This window comes from Dendrobium catenatum, unplaced genomic scaffold (genome assembly GCF_001605985.2).
Source record: "Dendrobium catenatum unplaced genomic scaffold, ASM160598v2 fragScaff_scaffold_1021, whole genome shotgun sequence".
Classification (NCBI taxonomy): Eukaryota; Viridiplantae; Streptophyta; class Magnoliopsida; order Asparagales; family Orchidaceae; genus Dendrobium; species Dendrobium catenatum.
In genome coordinates, this window is record NW_021319483.1 from 2,480,634 (window position 1) to 2,498,691 (window position 18,058).

At 34.2% G+C, this 18,058-nt stretch overlaps 1 protein-coding gene across 1 annotated transcript; it reads right to left on the reverse strand.

Moving 5' to 3' along the window:
* Positions 1 to 5,768: 5,768 nt before the first annotated feature.
* On the reverse strand, positions 5,769 to 17,946 carry LOC110106296. Its single transcript, XM_020836151.2, has 11 exons — positions 17,714 to 17,946; positions 14,561 to 14,661; positions 14,255 to 14,414; positions 13,887 to 14,177; positions 13,706 to 13,799; positions 12,691 to 13,433; positions 12,504 to 12,612; positions 7,279 to 7,334; positions 7,023 to 7,129; positions 6,837 to 6,924; positions 5,769 to 6,181 (listed from the first exon to the last, which is right to left on the reverse strand). Exons 1-11 carry the CDS (start codon positions 17,849 to 17,851, stop codon positions 5,960 to 5,962), a joined length of 2,109 nt encoding a protein of 702 aa, XP_020691810.1. The 5' UTR covers positions 17,852 to 17,946; the 3' UTR covers positions 5,769 to 5,959.
* Between the last annotated feature and the right edge of the window lie 112 nt (positions 17,947 to 18,058).

Below are 18,058 nucleotides of genomic sequence, written 5' to 3' on the forward strand. Positions count from 1 at the left end.
TGAAATTTCGTTACTAGTTTCATCTTTTATTTAAACAAAGAGGTTTTCTCTTTCTATTTCTCGTAACTTTTTATTCGGTTTTGGATTAAAAAAATTTCCCTTTTTGCACTTTTTTCCATTATAAGGAAGTTTTTTTTATAGCTAATTGAAACTTTTTTCATTAAATGAGAAGTATTCCAAAATTGTAATCCAAAACCAGCAGAAATGAGAAGTATTCCAAAATTGTATATATACTTATAACTCCACATGTTGCCAGGAGAAATTATTCTGTGCGGAGGTTGGGCTTAGCTTTACGTTCTGAGACGAATCAGGTGCAGCTACATCAGCGATACTGAGCCACGGTACCGAGCAGTACCGAGCTGCGTTAAACAACAAAGGGGTGATGTGACACATTTTGATTGGGCTCCGGATGACGTTCGACATCCACATAGAATAATTAACCCCAAAGAAGAGAATGTTTATAAGCATAATTTTAAGGCAACAAGAGCAGCAATACCAAACGGCTAAAATGTTTTGGTTTATAGTTGTTGTGTCAAGAAATGAGATGCAACTTACTAATGTGTATATTACCATGATATAAGAACATGATAACACAACTCATCTTGATCTGTTGGTTGGGAGCTTAGGCTATCAATTAAAAGGTCCTAGTTCGAGTTTTGTATAAGCGATGTTTGTGTGAGTCCGCCATAATTGACCTAAATGTCAAAAAAAAAAAGACCCGGGTAGATCTTCTATTTTGGAGGAAGCCAACTTAACTGGAATGAATAATGTGAAGTATGATTATTGGTCTAAGCCTTAAATTAGTAATGAGAAAGAAGACTTGGGCTTTCTTTGGGGCAGCTTCTTTATTGTTTTTTTAATTAGTTTTTTTGTTAAAAATCTTTTTGAACTAAATTTTTTTTGTGCTTAAAAATTGTTTAGAAAGCAATGAGAAAGTTGTTCCAAATGAAGCCTTAGAAATATAAAAAGTTTTGTTTTTTTTTAGTGAGTAGTGACAGCTATAGACCACACCTTGCAACTTGCCTAAAAAACTATTGATTCAAAATAACTTGGATTGCATACAATCTTCTATTATGTTCTTTAGCTAAATTTTGAGATACATATGGTTTGACAGAATTTGGGAAAATGCAAATATAATTAGCTCATAATCTTTTTTTTTTTAACTATGTGATTTTAAGGTAATTAATAAATACTTAAATTTTTATAGAAATTGTGATCAAATATTCTTGTCATAATTTTAATAAAATTAGTGAAAAACAAGGGAAAAAATAATTAGTTAGGGTTGTAATTTATGTCCCATTTAACAAAAAAATTTAAAAAAAAAAATAATTCTTTTCAACCAAATAAGGAGGTAAATATTAGCATCATATTAATTATTATATCAATTCTACTTCCTTTTCCTCACTCTATCTTGTCATCCTCTCACACCTGATATAGCTTTGTGCACAGTATAAGGTGTTATTAGGTCTCGTTTGGAACATCTTTTTTATTACTTCTTAAAATAATTATTTTTTATAATAATTAAAAAATTTTATTCTAAAATTTTGCTTTAAAAAATAGTTTTAAAAAAACCTTCACAAACGAAGCCTTAGGTTACATTTGGGATGACTTTTATTATTTCTTAAAGCAACTTTATAATAAAAAAAATTAATATTTGTACTACAAAATTATTTTAAGAAGCAATTTTTTAGTAAAAAAAAAATTAATTTTTATATTAAAAAATTGTTTTAAAAAGCATGAAGAAAACGTCCCAAACAAAGCTTGGGATGACTTTATTCATGCTTCTTAAAGCAGCTTTCTAGTACATATTAAGAAGCATGAAGAAAATCATCCGAAACAAAATCTTAGTCTTTATGATGACGTCGGGTTCGGTATAATGGTAGCTTTTCACGTGCAGGTATAGAAACAAGCCATACAAGGCTTGCATTGCCAACCAACATTCCAACCCTACTTGTTTAGTATTTGGTTATCTCTCAACAGGTGTTGGCGTGCAACAGCAGTAATGTGATTATTATACGGCTGCAAATGAACCGAGCCGAGTCGAGTATGTGAGTGTTCATGTTTGTGTTCGTTTATCATTAGCTTGTTCAAGTTCAGTTTGTGTTTGATTCAAGCTTTATTGTTTGTGTTCATGTTTGGTTCATTTAATTTAATAGTGTTCATGTTCGGCTCATGTTCGGTTCGTTTAATGCTTATCAAGCTTTAAACAAACAATCCTTAACGAGCTATGTTCGTGAACATTTTTAATAAACAATCTATTGAACAAATAAAAATTAAAATTGTTCATGAACATCTTAAACAAACAATCTAGCAAATATGGACAAATGTGAAATGTCTTTTGTTCATAAAATTAAATTTATAATAAAAGTAGTTGTCTATTATTTAAAATGAAAATACGATTAATCTATATGAATATATTCTTAAATGAAGCTTACCTATTGCATTTCTCTCCATTCGAGCTTTTATCGAGATTAATGTCGAGCTTGTTTGCGAACTTCAAATGACGTTGTTCCTGTTCAAGCTTGTTTATTTAAGGATCGAGTATTTAAAATATTGTTCAAATTTGTTTGTATAGTTAGTTAAACGAGTTTTAATCGAACCGAGCATTGAGTAGCTCGTCGAACGCTTGGTTCGCTTGCAGCCCTGGTGATTAAGAAATTTATTTATTCTTATTGTATTCTCTTTTTCATCTCAATTTTTTTAAAAAAAATTATATCATTGCATCAAAATAGTTTTGAAAATTATTGAATTTAATTAAATATTAATACTATATATAATAAATATATACTAATAAATAAATAAATAATAACAGGATAAAATTTTTTTAAAAGGAAAGATAAAAAGAATTATAAAATTTTGGAGATTTTTTTTTTTTTTTGGTGCCGCAGCAGTAAATTTTTACATTTTACTGAAAGTAATGAATAAAATAGTCCATTTGATACTTTTCTACAAGCAGTCAGGCAGTCAGTCTCAATAAAATATTTAAATAATAATAGTTTTAATACCTTTCCCTAGCTTTCTTTTGTCTAATGATTCAACCTGGCAGATAGGAACTTTTTATTTTATACAGTGAACGTACGCAGAGTTTTTTGGAGATTAACCTCGGTATTCGGTACAGGCGCTTTTTTTGCCTAAAATCGAATGTTCCTCTGTGTACGTTCACTGGAAATAATAAAAGTTCGGCAGATAGGCAGAGGAGGCTGTGTCAACCCTTAAATGATAAGTACTTTGAATTTACCCAAAAAAAATAAGTACTTTGAAACCTCATATGCTTTTCTTTTTAATTTATAAATCCGAAAAGTCTACAGTAAATAATATTCAAAGATGGTCGCCTAAGACCATCTCCAACCTCGGCAAACAACCGAATACAGTCCCTCAAACGTCGCAACCAAACGCCATTTTTTCCGCCATTTGATCTCAGTTGAACAGTGCAACGCCAATATTGGCGTCGCACAGTTCACTTGAGCCATTTCTTTCTCTCTACCAAACTCGTCTGAGAAAGGCGTGAAAGAAATAAGCGATGATTTATGGGCAAAATGACGTTCCACTAGAGATGAATCACGGCACTTTTTGATTTTACTGGATTTTGTAGTGAAAAATGAGAATTTCAGTTGGAGATGCCCCAAGTAAATTGCATTTTTTTATAACGCACTAACCAAAGATCACATTATTTCTTCCCTGTTTTTAATCACTAATTTTGGAGAAATTATTTCATGCAGACACCGGATTAGGGATGCAAGCGAACCAAATATTTGACGAGCTATTCGTTGCTCGGTTCGATTAAAGCTCGTTTGTGATCGTTTAACTAACTAAACAAACAAACTTGAACAATATTTTTAATACTCGGTCATTAAATAAACAAGCTTGAACACTAATGTGTTTGGTTCATTTATGTTCACGAACAACATCATTTAAAGCTTGTGAACAAGCTCTGCATAAGCTTGATTCATGTTCAATTTAGAACTTTTGAATAAGATTAATAAATATATTCATATAGATTAATCATATTTTCATTTTAAATGGACAATTGCTTTTATTATAAATTTAATTTCATTTTATTTTGTACTTTTTCACATTTGTCAATATTTGCTAGATTGTTTGTTTAAGATGTTCATGAACAAATATAATATGAATCATAGATCGTTTGTTTATGAACGAGCTCATTTGGTAGCTCAAATAGTTATGTATATATTCATGATAGCTCAAAAATACTCATTAGATTTGTTCATGAACGTGCTTGTTTGATAGTGTAAAAAAATTCTCTACATATGTTCACGAACATACTAAACGAACCAAACATGAACTGGACATTAACCAAACATGAACACCATTAATTTAAACGAACCAAACATGAACAGAAACAATAAAGCTCGAATCAAACACGAACCAAACTTGAACAACCTAATAATAAACGAACACAAACATGAACACTCGCATACTCGGCTCGGTTCGGTTCATTTGCAGCCCTACACCGGATCATCCGGAAGTGAACCAGAGCGCGTCACGATACCTGATATATAACGAATACACAACCGCAGTACACAACAAAAAATTGACATGACACGGATCACTTACGGACATCATCCGGTATCCTCACAGAATAATTTTTACTAATTCAGCACTTTGAATTCCTTTAAAGATCCTATTGGGATCTCATTCTTATTTTGTTTCTTGGATCAAAACGAATCAAAAGGGATTTTTATTTACAAGATTGATGTAATCATCTTCTTTTTGCTACTTCTACACGTGCTAAAACCAATTAAAAAGATATATTTATTCTTTTGATTAAACATGATACATTTAAGCATTAACAATTAAGAAAACATAGCACTATGACCCACCAATAAGAAGCATTGAGGCTTCATTTTGAACAGCTTCTTCACTTATTTCTAAAAATAAATTTTTTGATACAAAATTTATTGAACTTAAATTTTTTTCATTAAAAACTGTTTTAAAAAACAATAAAAAAAAATTATCTCAAATGAAATCTGAATCTAATAGAGCTGCTTATATCAATTAGTAATATTGGACTCTTTTAATAAGATGACTACAAATATATAAATCAAATTCACCGATGGTCACAACTTTGTCATTCAATGCTAAAATAAATTTGACTTACTGTAATACGGCTTTCCTGATCAGAAGCTCCACCATCCACTTCTCAAGTAAAACATTTAACATATCTATATAATCAAGAGAAAGGGCTGGCACAGGCTCTATAAAAGCAATTTTTATTACGTTCAGTGTCCTGACGTAGCTCTACTTTCGGACGTCAATAATATGTCGTCATGTGCTCCTACTCTTTACCGCGCGGCCCGACGACCTGACCCGGACCGGAACCCAGTATTGCTATGTTCGTGTATTGCATGTATTGCTCGGTATTGTTTGACAATAACGAGAAATACCGCTCTATCAAGACCAATACATAGCAATACCGAGCAATGCCTATCAATACCGAGCAATACCTAGCAGAACCGGGGTATTGCTCGGTATTACTCAGAATTGCTAGGTATTGGTCATGATAGAATAATATTTTTGTTACCGAGTAATACCAAGTAATACCTAGCAATATCTCGGTCTGCACAAATCAATAAATACATAGCAATACCGGGTCCTGTCCGGGTCAGGTCGTCGGGCCACGCGGTAAAAAGTAGGAACATGTGGCACTATTTTACTGGCGTTCGAATGTAGAGCTACGTCAGGACACCGGATGTAATAAAATTTCCTATAAAAGGGCACAAGGCTTTAAATCGTTATTAGGTAAAGAAGCCGAGAAAATTGAACCAATACAAATTATTCATCCAATATAATATTTCTAGCATTTGTTCCAAAATCCTTCTCAAGCAATAGCTGCTCAGAAAGATACTTCATTTCCAGCACCTCGGTTTAATAGTCCTAAGCTAACTATTGATACCTTCTTCCATCAAAGATTTCTGCATAAAATTTTGAACCTGGAACCCTAGTTTCCAGAATTTGATGAACCCAACCCGTTCGACGATGGAGTTAACGAGCTTTCGCCGCCGGAGCGTTGGTCACGCCTCCACTGAAGGTGAGAGCTTGTGTAAGGTTTCTGCATGGGAATCTTCCCATGGGAAGGCTGAGGATAAAATGGCTGTGGCTGCTTCAGAGTAGACTGCGATGGAACCAAGAAATCTGGAGGAACTTCAACCTTTCGAATAACCTTAATAAGATGATAATAAGGTATATATTAATATAAACTCCATTTGTTTGCATTCCTCTACTCAGTCTTGCGGAATTAGGCTTCGTTTGGAACGGCTTTTTTCCTGCTCCTTAAAGTGGCTTTTTAGTACAACAACAACAAGCCTTTGTCCCACTACGTGGGGTCGGCTACATGAATCCTTTTTCGCCATTGTGTCCGGTTAAAAGTCAATTTTTCATTTAAATCTAATAAAGAAAGATCATTTCTAATATTTTCTAACCAAGTCTTTTTAGGTCTACCTCTACCTTTCTTAACATAAGTCAAATATAATACCTCAACTTTTCTAACCGGGTCATCGAAAGGCCTCCGTTTAATGTGACCAAACCATCTAAGGCGACTCTCTCTAATCTTATCTTCCATTGGAGCTACTCCAACCTTTTCACGTATATGCTCATTTCGTATCCTATCTCTAAGGGTCAAGCCACTCATCCGCCTAAAGCATCCTTCATCTCTGCAACACTTAAAGTGACTTTTTAGTAAAAAATTAAAATTTTTATATTAAAAAACCACTTTAAAAAGCACAAAGAAAGCCGTCTCAAATGAAGCCTTAAGAAGAATTTCGGACCTCTAAAGATCTGTATTTTCAGTAAATTATTAAATTTGTCCCAAGTCATACCTTAAGAATCCGAGAGAAGAACGAGGTGCCACTAAGGGAAATTGCCTTGTCAACTGATTCCTTGTTCGCAAAAACAATGTATGCTGCCCTGTAAACAACAGAGATGATTTTTTTTTTTTTTTTCATAAGAAATATAATAAACTGGTCAAGGGAAAACATCAATTTTTAAAAGAATAAGGATTATACCCTTTAGGCAAAGCAGTTACAGCATCAGTTAACATTATTACTTTAGCAATAGTGCCGCACTTTCCAAAGTGTGAAATCAAAGATTCTCTTGTTGCAGCAAAATGTACCTAAGGTTTAAACAAAGGAAAATATGACAAAATCAACATCTTTTAAACCCTAAACTACATAAGTCATTCATTTTTATTATAATCCTTTATTGAAACTACTAAAATTCGAAGAATTTTGTGCATCGTATATGACGAGTTATGCAGTTTACATTTGCCACCAGAACTGTTCTTGACTCGATACCTTCCTCGGACAGATTTTGCAAAACTGCATTAAGAAAAACTGGGATTAGAATAACTGAACAGTTCATAAACTGCAATTTAAATATGATAAAGAGATTACATAACAATGAGACACAACCAGTAAACAAATAATATAGCATAAGAAGCTTTCTCATAGCATGTCTAAGAGATATTTAAGGTTAATATTGAAGAACAAAATCATAGCAAGTTAAATAGGTGAGAAGTCACCATGCATGTTCGATCTCTATAGAAGGATGATGAAATAAAATAGAATAAATTATATATAAAACTAAGAAATATGGTGCTTAGAAATCAAGCAAGGAGGATCATAATCATCGCCATCATTATTTATCCCAACTACTTAGAGTCAACTTTGAGAATCCTCTTTGGCCATTTGATTTCTACATGTGTTAAAACAATTCAACACAATTCAATGCAAATCTTTTTGTGAAACTTTTAATCATATAATCTTTGTTGCATCATATATTTTCATGAAATATATGATTTATCATAAGTCGTATGACACTATCATACCATATTACAGTTTTCACTTCTTTGTTATTAAGCCTTTCCAATAACTCTTTTAACCACATACCTTTCTTTCTAGCCTCAATATCAGTTATGTATTCTACCTTTGTAGTTGATGAAGCAAAAACAAATTACAGATTAGCTTTCCAACTTACACTGCTCCAAAATACAGATAAAAATAACCAGTCAATAATATTCTTTTATCTAGATCCCCAACATAATATTAGTCTACAAACCATGCAACTCACAATTCATTTATTGTGGTTTTTCAACAAGTTGCCATGTTCTATTCCTTTCCAGTAATTCCATTTCCTCGTGTATAGATTGTTTCCATAAAACACTCCCATCATTGTTTATTTATTCTATGCATAATCCCAACTCATCCCCTAGCAATTATTCAAAAGCGATAGGAGCATAAGCAATTAAATCAGCAAAATCATGTTATTTTAGGAGCCTTTACATTTCTTGTTCGAACCCCTACTAGATCATAATTTCATAAGTCAGATTGATCTTGTTGATTAGCAGGTTCTCCATGATGATCATAACTAATATCATCGTTTTGGTATTAGCTCCACTTGCATCTAATTTGAAACATTGCCAATGATGCACCCACACACCTCAATAAGAATGTATGTAGTGTCAAACACAAAAATGTGCCCGACATGATCAGGACATGTGTCTAACAAGGCAAAACATATTTGATTATAATAACATTTAAATGAAATAAGACATGCATATCCCTATATATAATCAAAAAATTATTTAAAATATAATTTGTCTGATATTTTTAAAGTTATAATTTATTAATAGAATTAATTTTTTATCAAATAAAATTTCTATTTTTTCCCATCCTCTCATTTCGTCTCTAACATTTCACCCATAACTCAATTCAGCTGCCTAGGGCAATCCTGTTTCTCTTGCAGTAGTCGTATACGCCTTATCACGACCCAAGTTCCCAACATGCTTTTGATTTTTTCAAGCTGGGGTGTTCGACAATTGCAACTGCTATGCGTGCTTTTGATTTCTAGAAGCAAGGGTGTTCAACGACGTCGCCTAAAGGTTGTGACTGTAGTTTGTGCTTTTGAATTCTGCAAGCGCGTGTGTTCGCAACGAAATTGAAGGTCACACCTGTTGTGTCGAAGGTAAGATGGTTTACATTTTTGTCTCTTATTTATGAAAGCTAGCTCCTCCGACATCCCGATGCTCTCTGTTTCTATCTCTGCCTAAGTCTATGGTACACCAATATTTCTCAATGAGGTATGCAGTGTCCGACACGTATCAAACATGACATGCATCGGACATGCTTCCGACACATATCAGACATGTTGCAGACATGTCCGATTAAAAATATATTAAAAATAAAATTGAAACAATTGTCATAAATATTTTATGAAAATTTTGAAATACAAAGTCTTATATTTTTAATTCTTACTTATTCAAAAGAAAAAACTAATTTTTTTTATTTCATATCAACAACCCCTAATCAATTGCCCGCACTCAATATTTCATTCTCTGAACATACAAGTTTCATTTCTATCAAGCAGATCGTAGCTAGGTTTCACAACATCGACATCCAACGCTGTCACAACATGAACGTTTCAAAATCATCTAAAAATAAAATTTTGACACTAGCAATTTCTTCCTTTATTGATTTCTTCCATTCAAGTATTTGGTTTTGATAAAGGGGCTATTTGGTTTGAAGTAAAGTGGTTATAAAGTATTCCAAATTCAGATATTTTAAAAATATTGACATTTTTACTTGGATAAAACTCGATCAGTTTTGACCAAATTCATTTTTCATGGTAAGCAAGCCGCCATGTTGCCGCTGGCCCGCACCGTATACCGCCAACTATCACAGCCGCCAATAGCCACCACCCACCAATGTCGGTTGTCAATGACCTACTAGCCGCTACCATCAACCACCACTCGTCGTCACCACCACCAACCACTGTCATTCGCCACTACCCTTTGCCACCATCCACAACCGTCAGCCCCCACCAACCACTAGCAACAGCCACCACTGTCGTCGCTACCGCCCACCAACCACCGCCCACCACCATCTTTGGACTTTACACCGCACTCATTTTACTTCAAGCTAAATAAAAAAAATAATAATAACCTGAATTTACTTACATATCCAAAAATCTCCAAAGATTTCAAATTAATGCATTCCTTTTACACTGTTTTTTTTATAGCAAAATCTTTTTCGGCCAACCAAACATCCCCAAAGAAAATTTTAGCTAGCTTCATAAATCTGTGAATTAGAAAAATAGAAAGTTTGATATGTGTAATAAGTTGAATATTGGATTCCATAATAAGTAGGTCTCAATTTCTCCACATGAATGTAGACACCCACAATGGTGAATAACATAATCCTTATTTTGTTCTTGCTATTCTTTACTAGTTCTCTGTTTTGCTATTATTGTCATTCTCTTATGAAGTTACCGCATCTTTTTTGCCAAAACATAAGGATGTTAGTGAATTAATTTGTATGATAAGTGTCTTTGGGATGAGTTTGGATTGCAGGAATTTTTAGCTGATTTTCTATTTCAAGATTTTTTTTAAACGAACGTTTAAATGGTAAATTAGTTTTCAAATCTGTGTGCATGTATTGTTGGCTATGCATTTTTTATGTGTTCTTTGATTTTCACATTCAAGAAAGCTATTTGCATAGTAAAAATCCTAAGGTGGCCTTTTTGAGCACAATCACATTAATTAACTATAAGTTTTATGATGCATCTTCTATCGTCCATCATATATGCCTCCACGAGAAAATGGTTAAAATGAATCTTGGACTTTTTTTTGTTTGGTCAGAATATTTAAAATGCCCAATTTAGTCTATTGACTCCTCAAATATGATCCAAAATAGTCTTACAATTAGATCGTTGTTTAATTTGACAAAGATTTCATGCAACGTTCATAAATGAGGTGGAAAATGAGGATATTTTATGCAAATTAAGATGTTTAAAAACTTCACTTCCTAAAAATAACCTTATTCTCCACATCATTTGTGAAATTTTTGTCAAATTAAAGAGCAATTCCAACAATGGGATTATTTTGGATCATATTTGAGAATTCAAGGGACTGAATTTGATATTTTAAATATTCTAGTACTAAAATGATCCTCACAAATAATCCAAGTACCATTTTAACCATTTTCTCATGGACAAACCATCAAATTTTTTTTATTAACTTGCCTTCAATGTTTGTTAATCCCATAATAAGACTAACAGAATAAACTTTCACCCTATCCTTCTTATATTTCATATAAATCTTAATATTCACCTTTAAATCACCATCTTTTAATTGCACGTGAAAGTTCTCATTCCTCATCAATTGAATCCATACAGCAAAACTGGCCAATATGCAATTCAATAAAATCTACTTCAAAGTCTCCATACTAAACTATTATCTACTCATTAGCCAAACAATTTCAATATCACTAATACCCACCTGAATTTCAATAGATATCTCATTTAGATGTGAAGGATTACTTTTATCTATCGTCTTCAAAACTAATTCAACTTTAATTTTTACATTGATATATATTTCAGCATTATGTTCATCCAACCCTTTCAAAGAATTTTTTCTTTAATGGTCTCAATTAATATTTTCTCAAAATAACATTAATATGATCAATCCTCTCATGATCCACCTTGTTGAAACCTATATAAGTTTATTAAAATCACCACCAATAATTAACCACTCTTTCTTAGGTTAAGTGTAGCAATTACTTCATTTCTACCCAAAATTAACTTAAAAATTATGTGCTAATCTAAGTTAGCAACAAGAGCACTAACTACATATCTAACATCCAAATTAATAGTAAACTAAACTAATTGAGTTTAGTTGCGTGTCATGCCCATGTCAATCATTGTTTCCTTACCATAATTAGTCTAAGTATGGCGTCTTACTTGTTGCTAACATCCCATGAATCTACCCTCAACCACTTCTTGCAAAATTTGGTTAAAATCATGACAAGTCGATTTTGGAGTTAGAAACAAAACACTTCATACATCCACTGCAGTCATTCTTCTTCCATCACTTGCATCCTTTAATATGACAGACTTTGCATGAGATGAAAATTGAAGAAATGGTAAGTTCAGACAACAAAAATTAAAAAAATAAGTTGTTTGTTCAATTTAAATGATAGGCTTGATGATATATCCCATAACTAAAGTTAAAGCAAGTCTAACCACGAAACAAACCCATTCTTCTTTGCTCAGGGATGCTTCCAAAACCATAAGCTACTCTTCTCTTAAATACAAGGACGCTAATTGCCATCTGCCTTCCTGGGGATTCAGTTCAATTTATCCTTTCGAGGAATCATCTTGCAGTTCTTATCAAGGCACTACCAAATCAAGCTAGGATCATACAGTACACTGCCCTAAGCAAATCCATTTTATTCTGGAAAATTTTCAAGAAGCCATAAAATGCTAGGAAAACTTCGAGAAAGATAGCACGGATTGATTAAAAAAAAATTCTAACAATACTTTAACCCTGATGAATACTTCTTAAGAGAAAAAAAAATGCATAAAATCTAATGCTTTAACAATATTTTTAACTTGCACGAAATAGTTATTCAAACTTCAGACAATAAAAGGCATGTTATCCACAATCAGCACTGAAGATAAAGTCGGGATTCTGAAACTTTTTGTTTGAAAACCTGAAGACACGTTTTGTTTTCCATCCGTGCTACGTGCCGCCTGCTTTGAACGAAGCTTAAGCATATCCATTTCAATCTGATGAAGCCTTAATTTAACAGCAAGAACATCCTACAAGAAACAAATGTAGTGCATAATAAAAATGGGTAAGAAAAAAGGGGATGGTGGTTGTTGGTGAGAAAGACTTACTTCTTGCACAGGCTTCTGGTTGGCTTTCCCACCATCTGTTTTACTCTGAGATTTAGAATTAGTTGGTAATGTTGTGCTGACAGGAACCAGATTCTCCGTAGGTGAGATCATCAAATTCTTGTTCACTTGAGATTGAGAAACTACAGAGGCTTTGGAATCTTGCCCAGTATAAGCAGAATTTATAAAACAAAACTTTGCATCAGATTCAGCTACTCTAGCAATTTTGTTCACGCTTTGTTGACAGTTCTGATTGACAGGAATTGAATGCCGTTCATGCTGATAATGTCCTTTGTCTTGAAGATAATTCTCCTTGCAGGATGACCCATTGTTGGTGTTAAGCTCACCCATCTCTCTCTTCCTTTTTAATGTACTTCCATCGACCATTTTATCTGAAGTTCTACACTCACCAGATAGTTTAACCGATACACCTTCTACATCGCCTCTATCAACTGCATAAGAATGTTTATTTAAGCTACTAGTTGTGCTAGCCACTGATGAAATCCTTGTCAACCTCGGATTTGGAGGTTCTTCTCGATGGTCTAGTTTTCCACTTTCAATTAAATCAAGATGATCAGATAGGTCTCTTTGAATTGGTCGTTTATCTTCTACATGAGGCCTTCCTAATCTATCCCAAACATTGCCACGTAAACGAACTGTTTGATGCGACAAATCATCCATAGCAGTTGAAGGCAGCCTTGTTTCAGCAAAATCTCTATTGGATGAAGCCCTCAATTGATGTTCTTCTGCAGAAAAAAAAAAGTAATGAAGATTCAAACTTTAGTCATCAAGAAGCATGGGCCAAGCACAGATGCCAAAAAACAAATTTGAACTAACAAGAAACAATGCCCAGATTATTTAATATGTGAACAAGGGGAAAGGTTAAGCAATGTTGAGAAATGAACATTGAGATTAATATCTTGAAATTACAGTGCACAATCATAATTAATGCATATGGATAAGAAATCCCAGCATAAAAATCAAGAAGTCAGAACATAAGTCAGAAATAAGGCCTTGCCTGCAATGACAGATCGCAAACATATTGCAGTCTGTTGTGTCTTTGGTTCAGGCAGGCGTTGAGAAGGTACAGTACTGGAAGCATTTTTTGGTATCTGTACTATCATATGGAATGATGCAGTTAGACTCATTGTTTCTACAAATAGTCTGACAAACTAAGACAAAAGGCTTTGTCTATCAACCTTCCGGTGTTGAAGTTCATAATGTAAAGACTGATTGCCAACAGGTGAAACTTCATGAGAGCTCGTAATTGAAGATAACATATTTTTTGCTGCTGCAGTGAAATTACCACTCTTTGAACCGAAACTCTTCTGAAGAGCAATCTCTTGTGGCTTCAACTTCTCCATATTTACTTCAGTTGAACGTTCATCTAAATTAGGGGAGCAAGGCTGGAGCTTCTCTGACAATTGAAAAGGTTTTAAGTATTCTGAAGTTGTACTACAGGTTGGCAGTTCCAATGATCCATTCTTAGTCTACAAATTCATCAGTTAGTCAATGCTATTAAAATGCTACTAAAGCGCTTGATGCCTAGTTAAGACCAAATGATTACCTTTGGTGGCCCAATTGATTGAGCATCATGATTTGCAAGAATGCTACTTATATTTTCCCTGTCCAAACTTTTACTATGATTAGTTGTTACTTTGGCTTCTGGATCAGCGAGGTCACGATTAGCCTTCAAAATGAATTCTTTGGAAAGATAATCCCAAAGCCTGAGCAATACAAAGCATAGAATTATGAATTAAAAATCACTGCATATAGCTATAAGTAAAAAAACCAGGACAATAAGGTATAGCTTTTTTTAATGAGAAATAAAATAGCCAAAGCAAGTAGCTTGAAAGCCAGGAGTCAAAAATACCAAGCTACAAATGCCCCGCTCTCCTCCCCTAAAAATGCCTGTAGGTCATCACGTGCTTGATTTTGATGCTTGCCATTACAAACAAGCACCACAATGTACTCCTTCATAGTGAAAATAAGAATGTCAATAACGCCCATATTCATGTCACACTTACTACATATGCAAATTAATTCAACAAGAATAACCGTTTCTTTAAAAAGATAACAACCGCAACTTAATTACCAACAGAAGGAACTTTAATATATCAGAAGAAAAGAGAGATAGAAAGAGCAAGATAGAATTAGCCTAATATCCTTTTAGAAGGATAGAGTCTATTTTTTCATCCATGTCTTTTACTCTCCATCACATATGTAGCAAACGATTGTTTGATTCAATGTTTCCTTTAAAAAATGACAGGTTATGTTGGAAAACTGTTGATTGGTTGGATGTATCCTTCACATTGAGGTAATAACATTAATAGCTAAGGTTGAGGTACACAAAAAAAGCAGCCAAGTAAAAAGTTATCTCGACTACCATAATTTTGATGCCTTTAAAAATAAGGGGAAAAAAAACCCAAATCTCTAGACGCCGCTAGAGCCCAAAGAAAACCTAAATCTAAGAGATCTCAAATTTCAGCCAAATTCAAGATGCTCAAACCCTAGGAAAATCTACTATTTAATGCATACAAATCAAAAGGAATTCCCTAAACAGTCCCTACGTTCAAATTTCCCTCTCAAAACGCTCAAAAAAACTTCCTAAATGGCTCTACGGGGGCGGACGGGCCGCTCGTTCTTCCGCCAGATCCGCCTGTTTCGCGATTTCTGCCCCCGAACCGGTCCCGCCAGGACCGGCTGGACCGGTCCAGTGGACCGGTCTAACACATGTACAGTATGCAAGTTTCACATATAAACTCTCTTATAGGCTTATAGCTAGTTATATATGATAGCCCCCAATAAATTCAAGATAAGTTGTTTCTTCCTATCTTATTTTAAATATTGATTCCACCATTGGATGCAACAGCTAAAACTCTAAAATTATTAGCAGAAAATCTAACATTAAACATAAATAACTCCATCATTCTATCAAGAACAAAATAGAAAAATCATAAATGAGGATGAGTGAAGAAAAAGGAGAACAAGAATCCAGAATTTTAAAGAAATAATGACTTAGAAAATACCGGAGTTACAGGGGAATTATTTGTATCCTATGTGAGTTTAATTTATTTACAAACATGTTTGAGCATCTACAATGTGTGTCCTGGAAGAGTTGACAAACAACATTGATTAAGGGTCCAAACTTGCGTCCAACAATACCACAGAGGTGCAATAGGAAAGCTCTTATTTTAGGTTATTGCATTACATAGATCTTATTCAAGTTTATGCAACCTGTCTCACAACCACATATTCAAATGTTCCGTCATTATAAACATGATGGAATTTCATGGATCAAACAATAACTCCCCTGCAAGATAGCAGTACATGTAATGACATTGCTCTGTAGAATAAAAACAAAGACAGCTATATATCAACACTATCAAATTAAGCAAGAAATCACCTATTAGTATTGTTCATCCAAACAAGAAAAACTTAAAATCATTGAACCACGCAAGCTAGTCCTTGCATAGGTGCAAAATTATTTTAAGATGAGGGCTCTTTATCCACCAAAAACAAGAAATCGTCCTAAGCAAAAAAGAAGCAGAAACTCCATTATCAATCAGTTACTGTTAATCCCTTTGCAAATGTTTTCAATCTTCCAGCAAGAGGAAGACAAGATCATATAAAATCAGAAGACCAATATAAAGTTAGTAGCCTTAACTTTGATGCTAATTTGCAAAAGTTCAAATGACCTGATATAAGGAGCCATAATCCAGGAGGCACTCCTCCAATCAGGGCCAGACTAGTAATTTAGATCAATTCCACCTAAAATATTTAATATGGGCTGATGGACTCTAGAGTTAAGTAAATTCAAACAAACTAGACCAATAGGTTTAGTAATGTTGAGGTCCATGGATGCACGGAGTAAAATGAAAATCTACATGAAAGAAGGCAACATAAATAAATAGCCTACAAGGAGACTAGAGCACAAAAAGCTTTGTATCATGATTGAGTGTCACAAAATAAAGCCATACTATCCTTCATATGGTCTGTCAATCACCGTTCCATGGCTAAGGACAAGATCACCTACCATCCTCTTCAGGAATACCATATTCCTTAGCTTAAGTATGATGATTATACATTTTATTTAATTTATGAACAAGACAACTAGCTACTTGCAATATAAACGTAGTTAAAAGTTCATTATTCCCTCCTATTACTATAAATGTGAGCTTAAGGAAACCTCGGATATTTGAAGTTAGATTCTGATCAGCCAAAAATTATTTTCTCTCTCTCTCTCTCTAGTATAGCCAACCCGCTATCACACCTTACACGCACAATCTTTCTTTCTCTCTACTTGTGGTTCAGAACAAAGAGAAATAATTTCAAGCAAGATGAATATGAGGAAGCTCTAATAAAATCAGCAATAAAGGATCCACATCAAATCCTCATCGGGCCATCAGGCATGGTTCTCTAATCGAAACCCTAGCTCTCCCACATCTCTTTCTAGCCCCGACCAAAATCCCTTGGTCACATTATGTACGCCATCCAAAACAAACACAATTAATTCAATCCATACACCATCCGAAGGACCAAAACCACTAAACCTAAACACAAACCCTCCAAAGACGTTCCAACCGAAGCATACAAGGCTTAGTTTAAGTGAGGTAATCCCACACCATCACCATAACTTTAGTTCACTCCATTATACCGAACCAAAGAATAGAAAAACAATCCATCGAATAAAAAGAAGAAGAAAAAATAACTAAGACAGACACGCTTGAGCTAGTGTTATTCACAATCCAGAAGAGACACTACAGTATCACACCGAACCCTAAGGCAAGCTCGGAAGCCACATCGGCGGCCATCGACTAATCAAAAAACAAATATAGTATCACAGAAGCAGCCGAAACACTAACCATTAGAATGCAAGTACATCTATAGGCCAACAACAAAATTCAATCCAAATGTCCAGAATTTCACACTTAAAAATATAAAATCTCAAATTATACAAAGGAAAGATGATCTCGAAACTCCATTGTATAAGACGAGAGCTAACTTTAGAGAAAGAAAGTTATACCGCTAAGACGTCGTCGGAGTAATTCCCGAGGAAGTCCAATAGCTTCTTGGAGACCGCCTCTCGCAACCTCACCGCCTCCGGCGACCTCCTATCCATCCTCAACGATATCGGCTCCGACGAGAACAAACTCTTCCCCATGGCCACGCCGCCGCCTAAATTGCCGGAATCTGAGAGAGAGAGCACACAGCGATTTATCTAAACAACGAGGCCATTTGGGTAGGAGCCCGTTTCCAAAAATGTAAAAATAGCATCAGCCTGCTAATCCCATCATAAGGCAAATCGGACGGCAGTAGATCATTCCATTTCGCCGTTTGTAAACACGCCGTGATTCGTGAATGATTCACA

What these genes read in the sequence shown, in the direction of transcription:
- LOC110106296 (XM_020836151.2), bottom strand. Translation starts at nt 17,851, where the DNA reads ATGGGGAAGAGTTTGTTCTCGTCGGAGCCGATATCGTTGAGGATGGAT. An exon ending in ATGAACTTCAACACCGGAAG is followed by an intron (nt 13,800 to 13,886) that starts GTTGATAGACAA and finishes ATGATAGTACAG; the next exon opens with ATACCAAAAAATGCTTCCAG. An exon ending in AAAACAAAACGTGTCTTCAG is followed by an intron (nt 7,335 to 12,503) that starts GTTTTCAAACAA and finishes TTCTTAATGCAG; the next exon opens with TTTTGCAAAATCTGTCCGAG.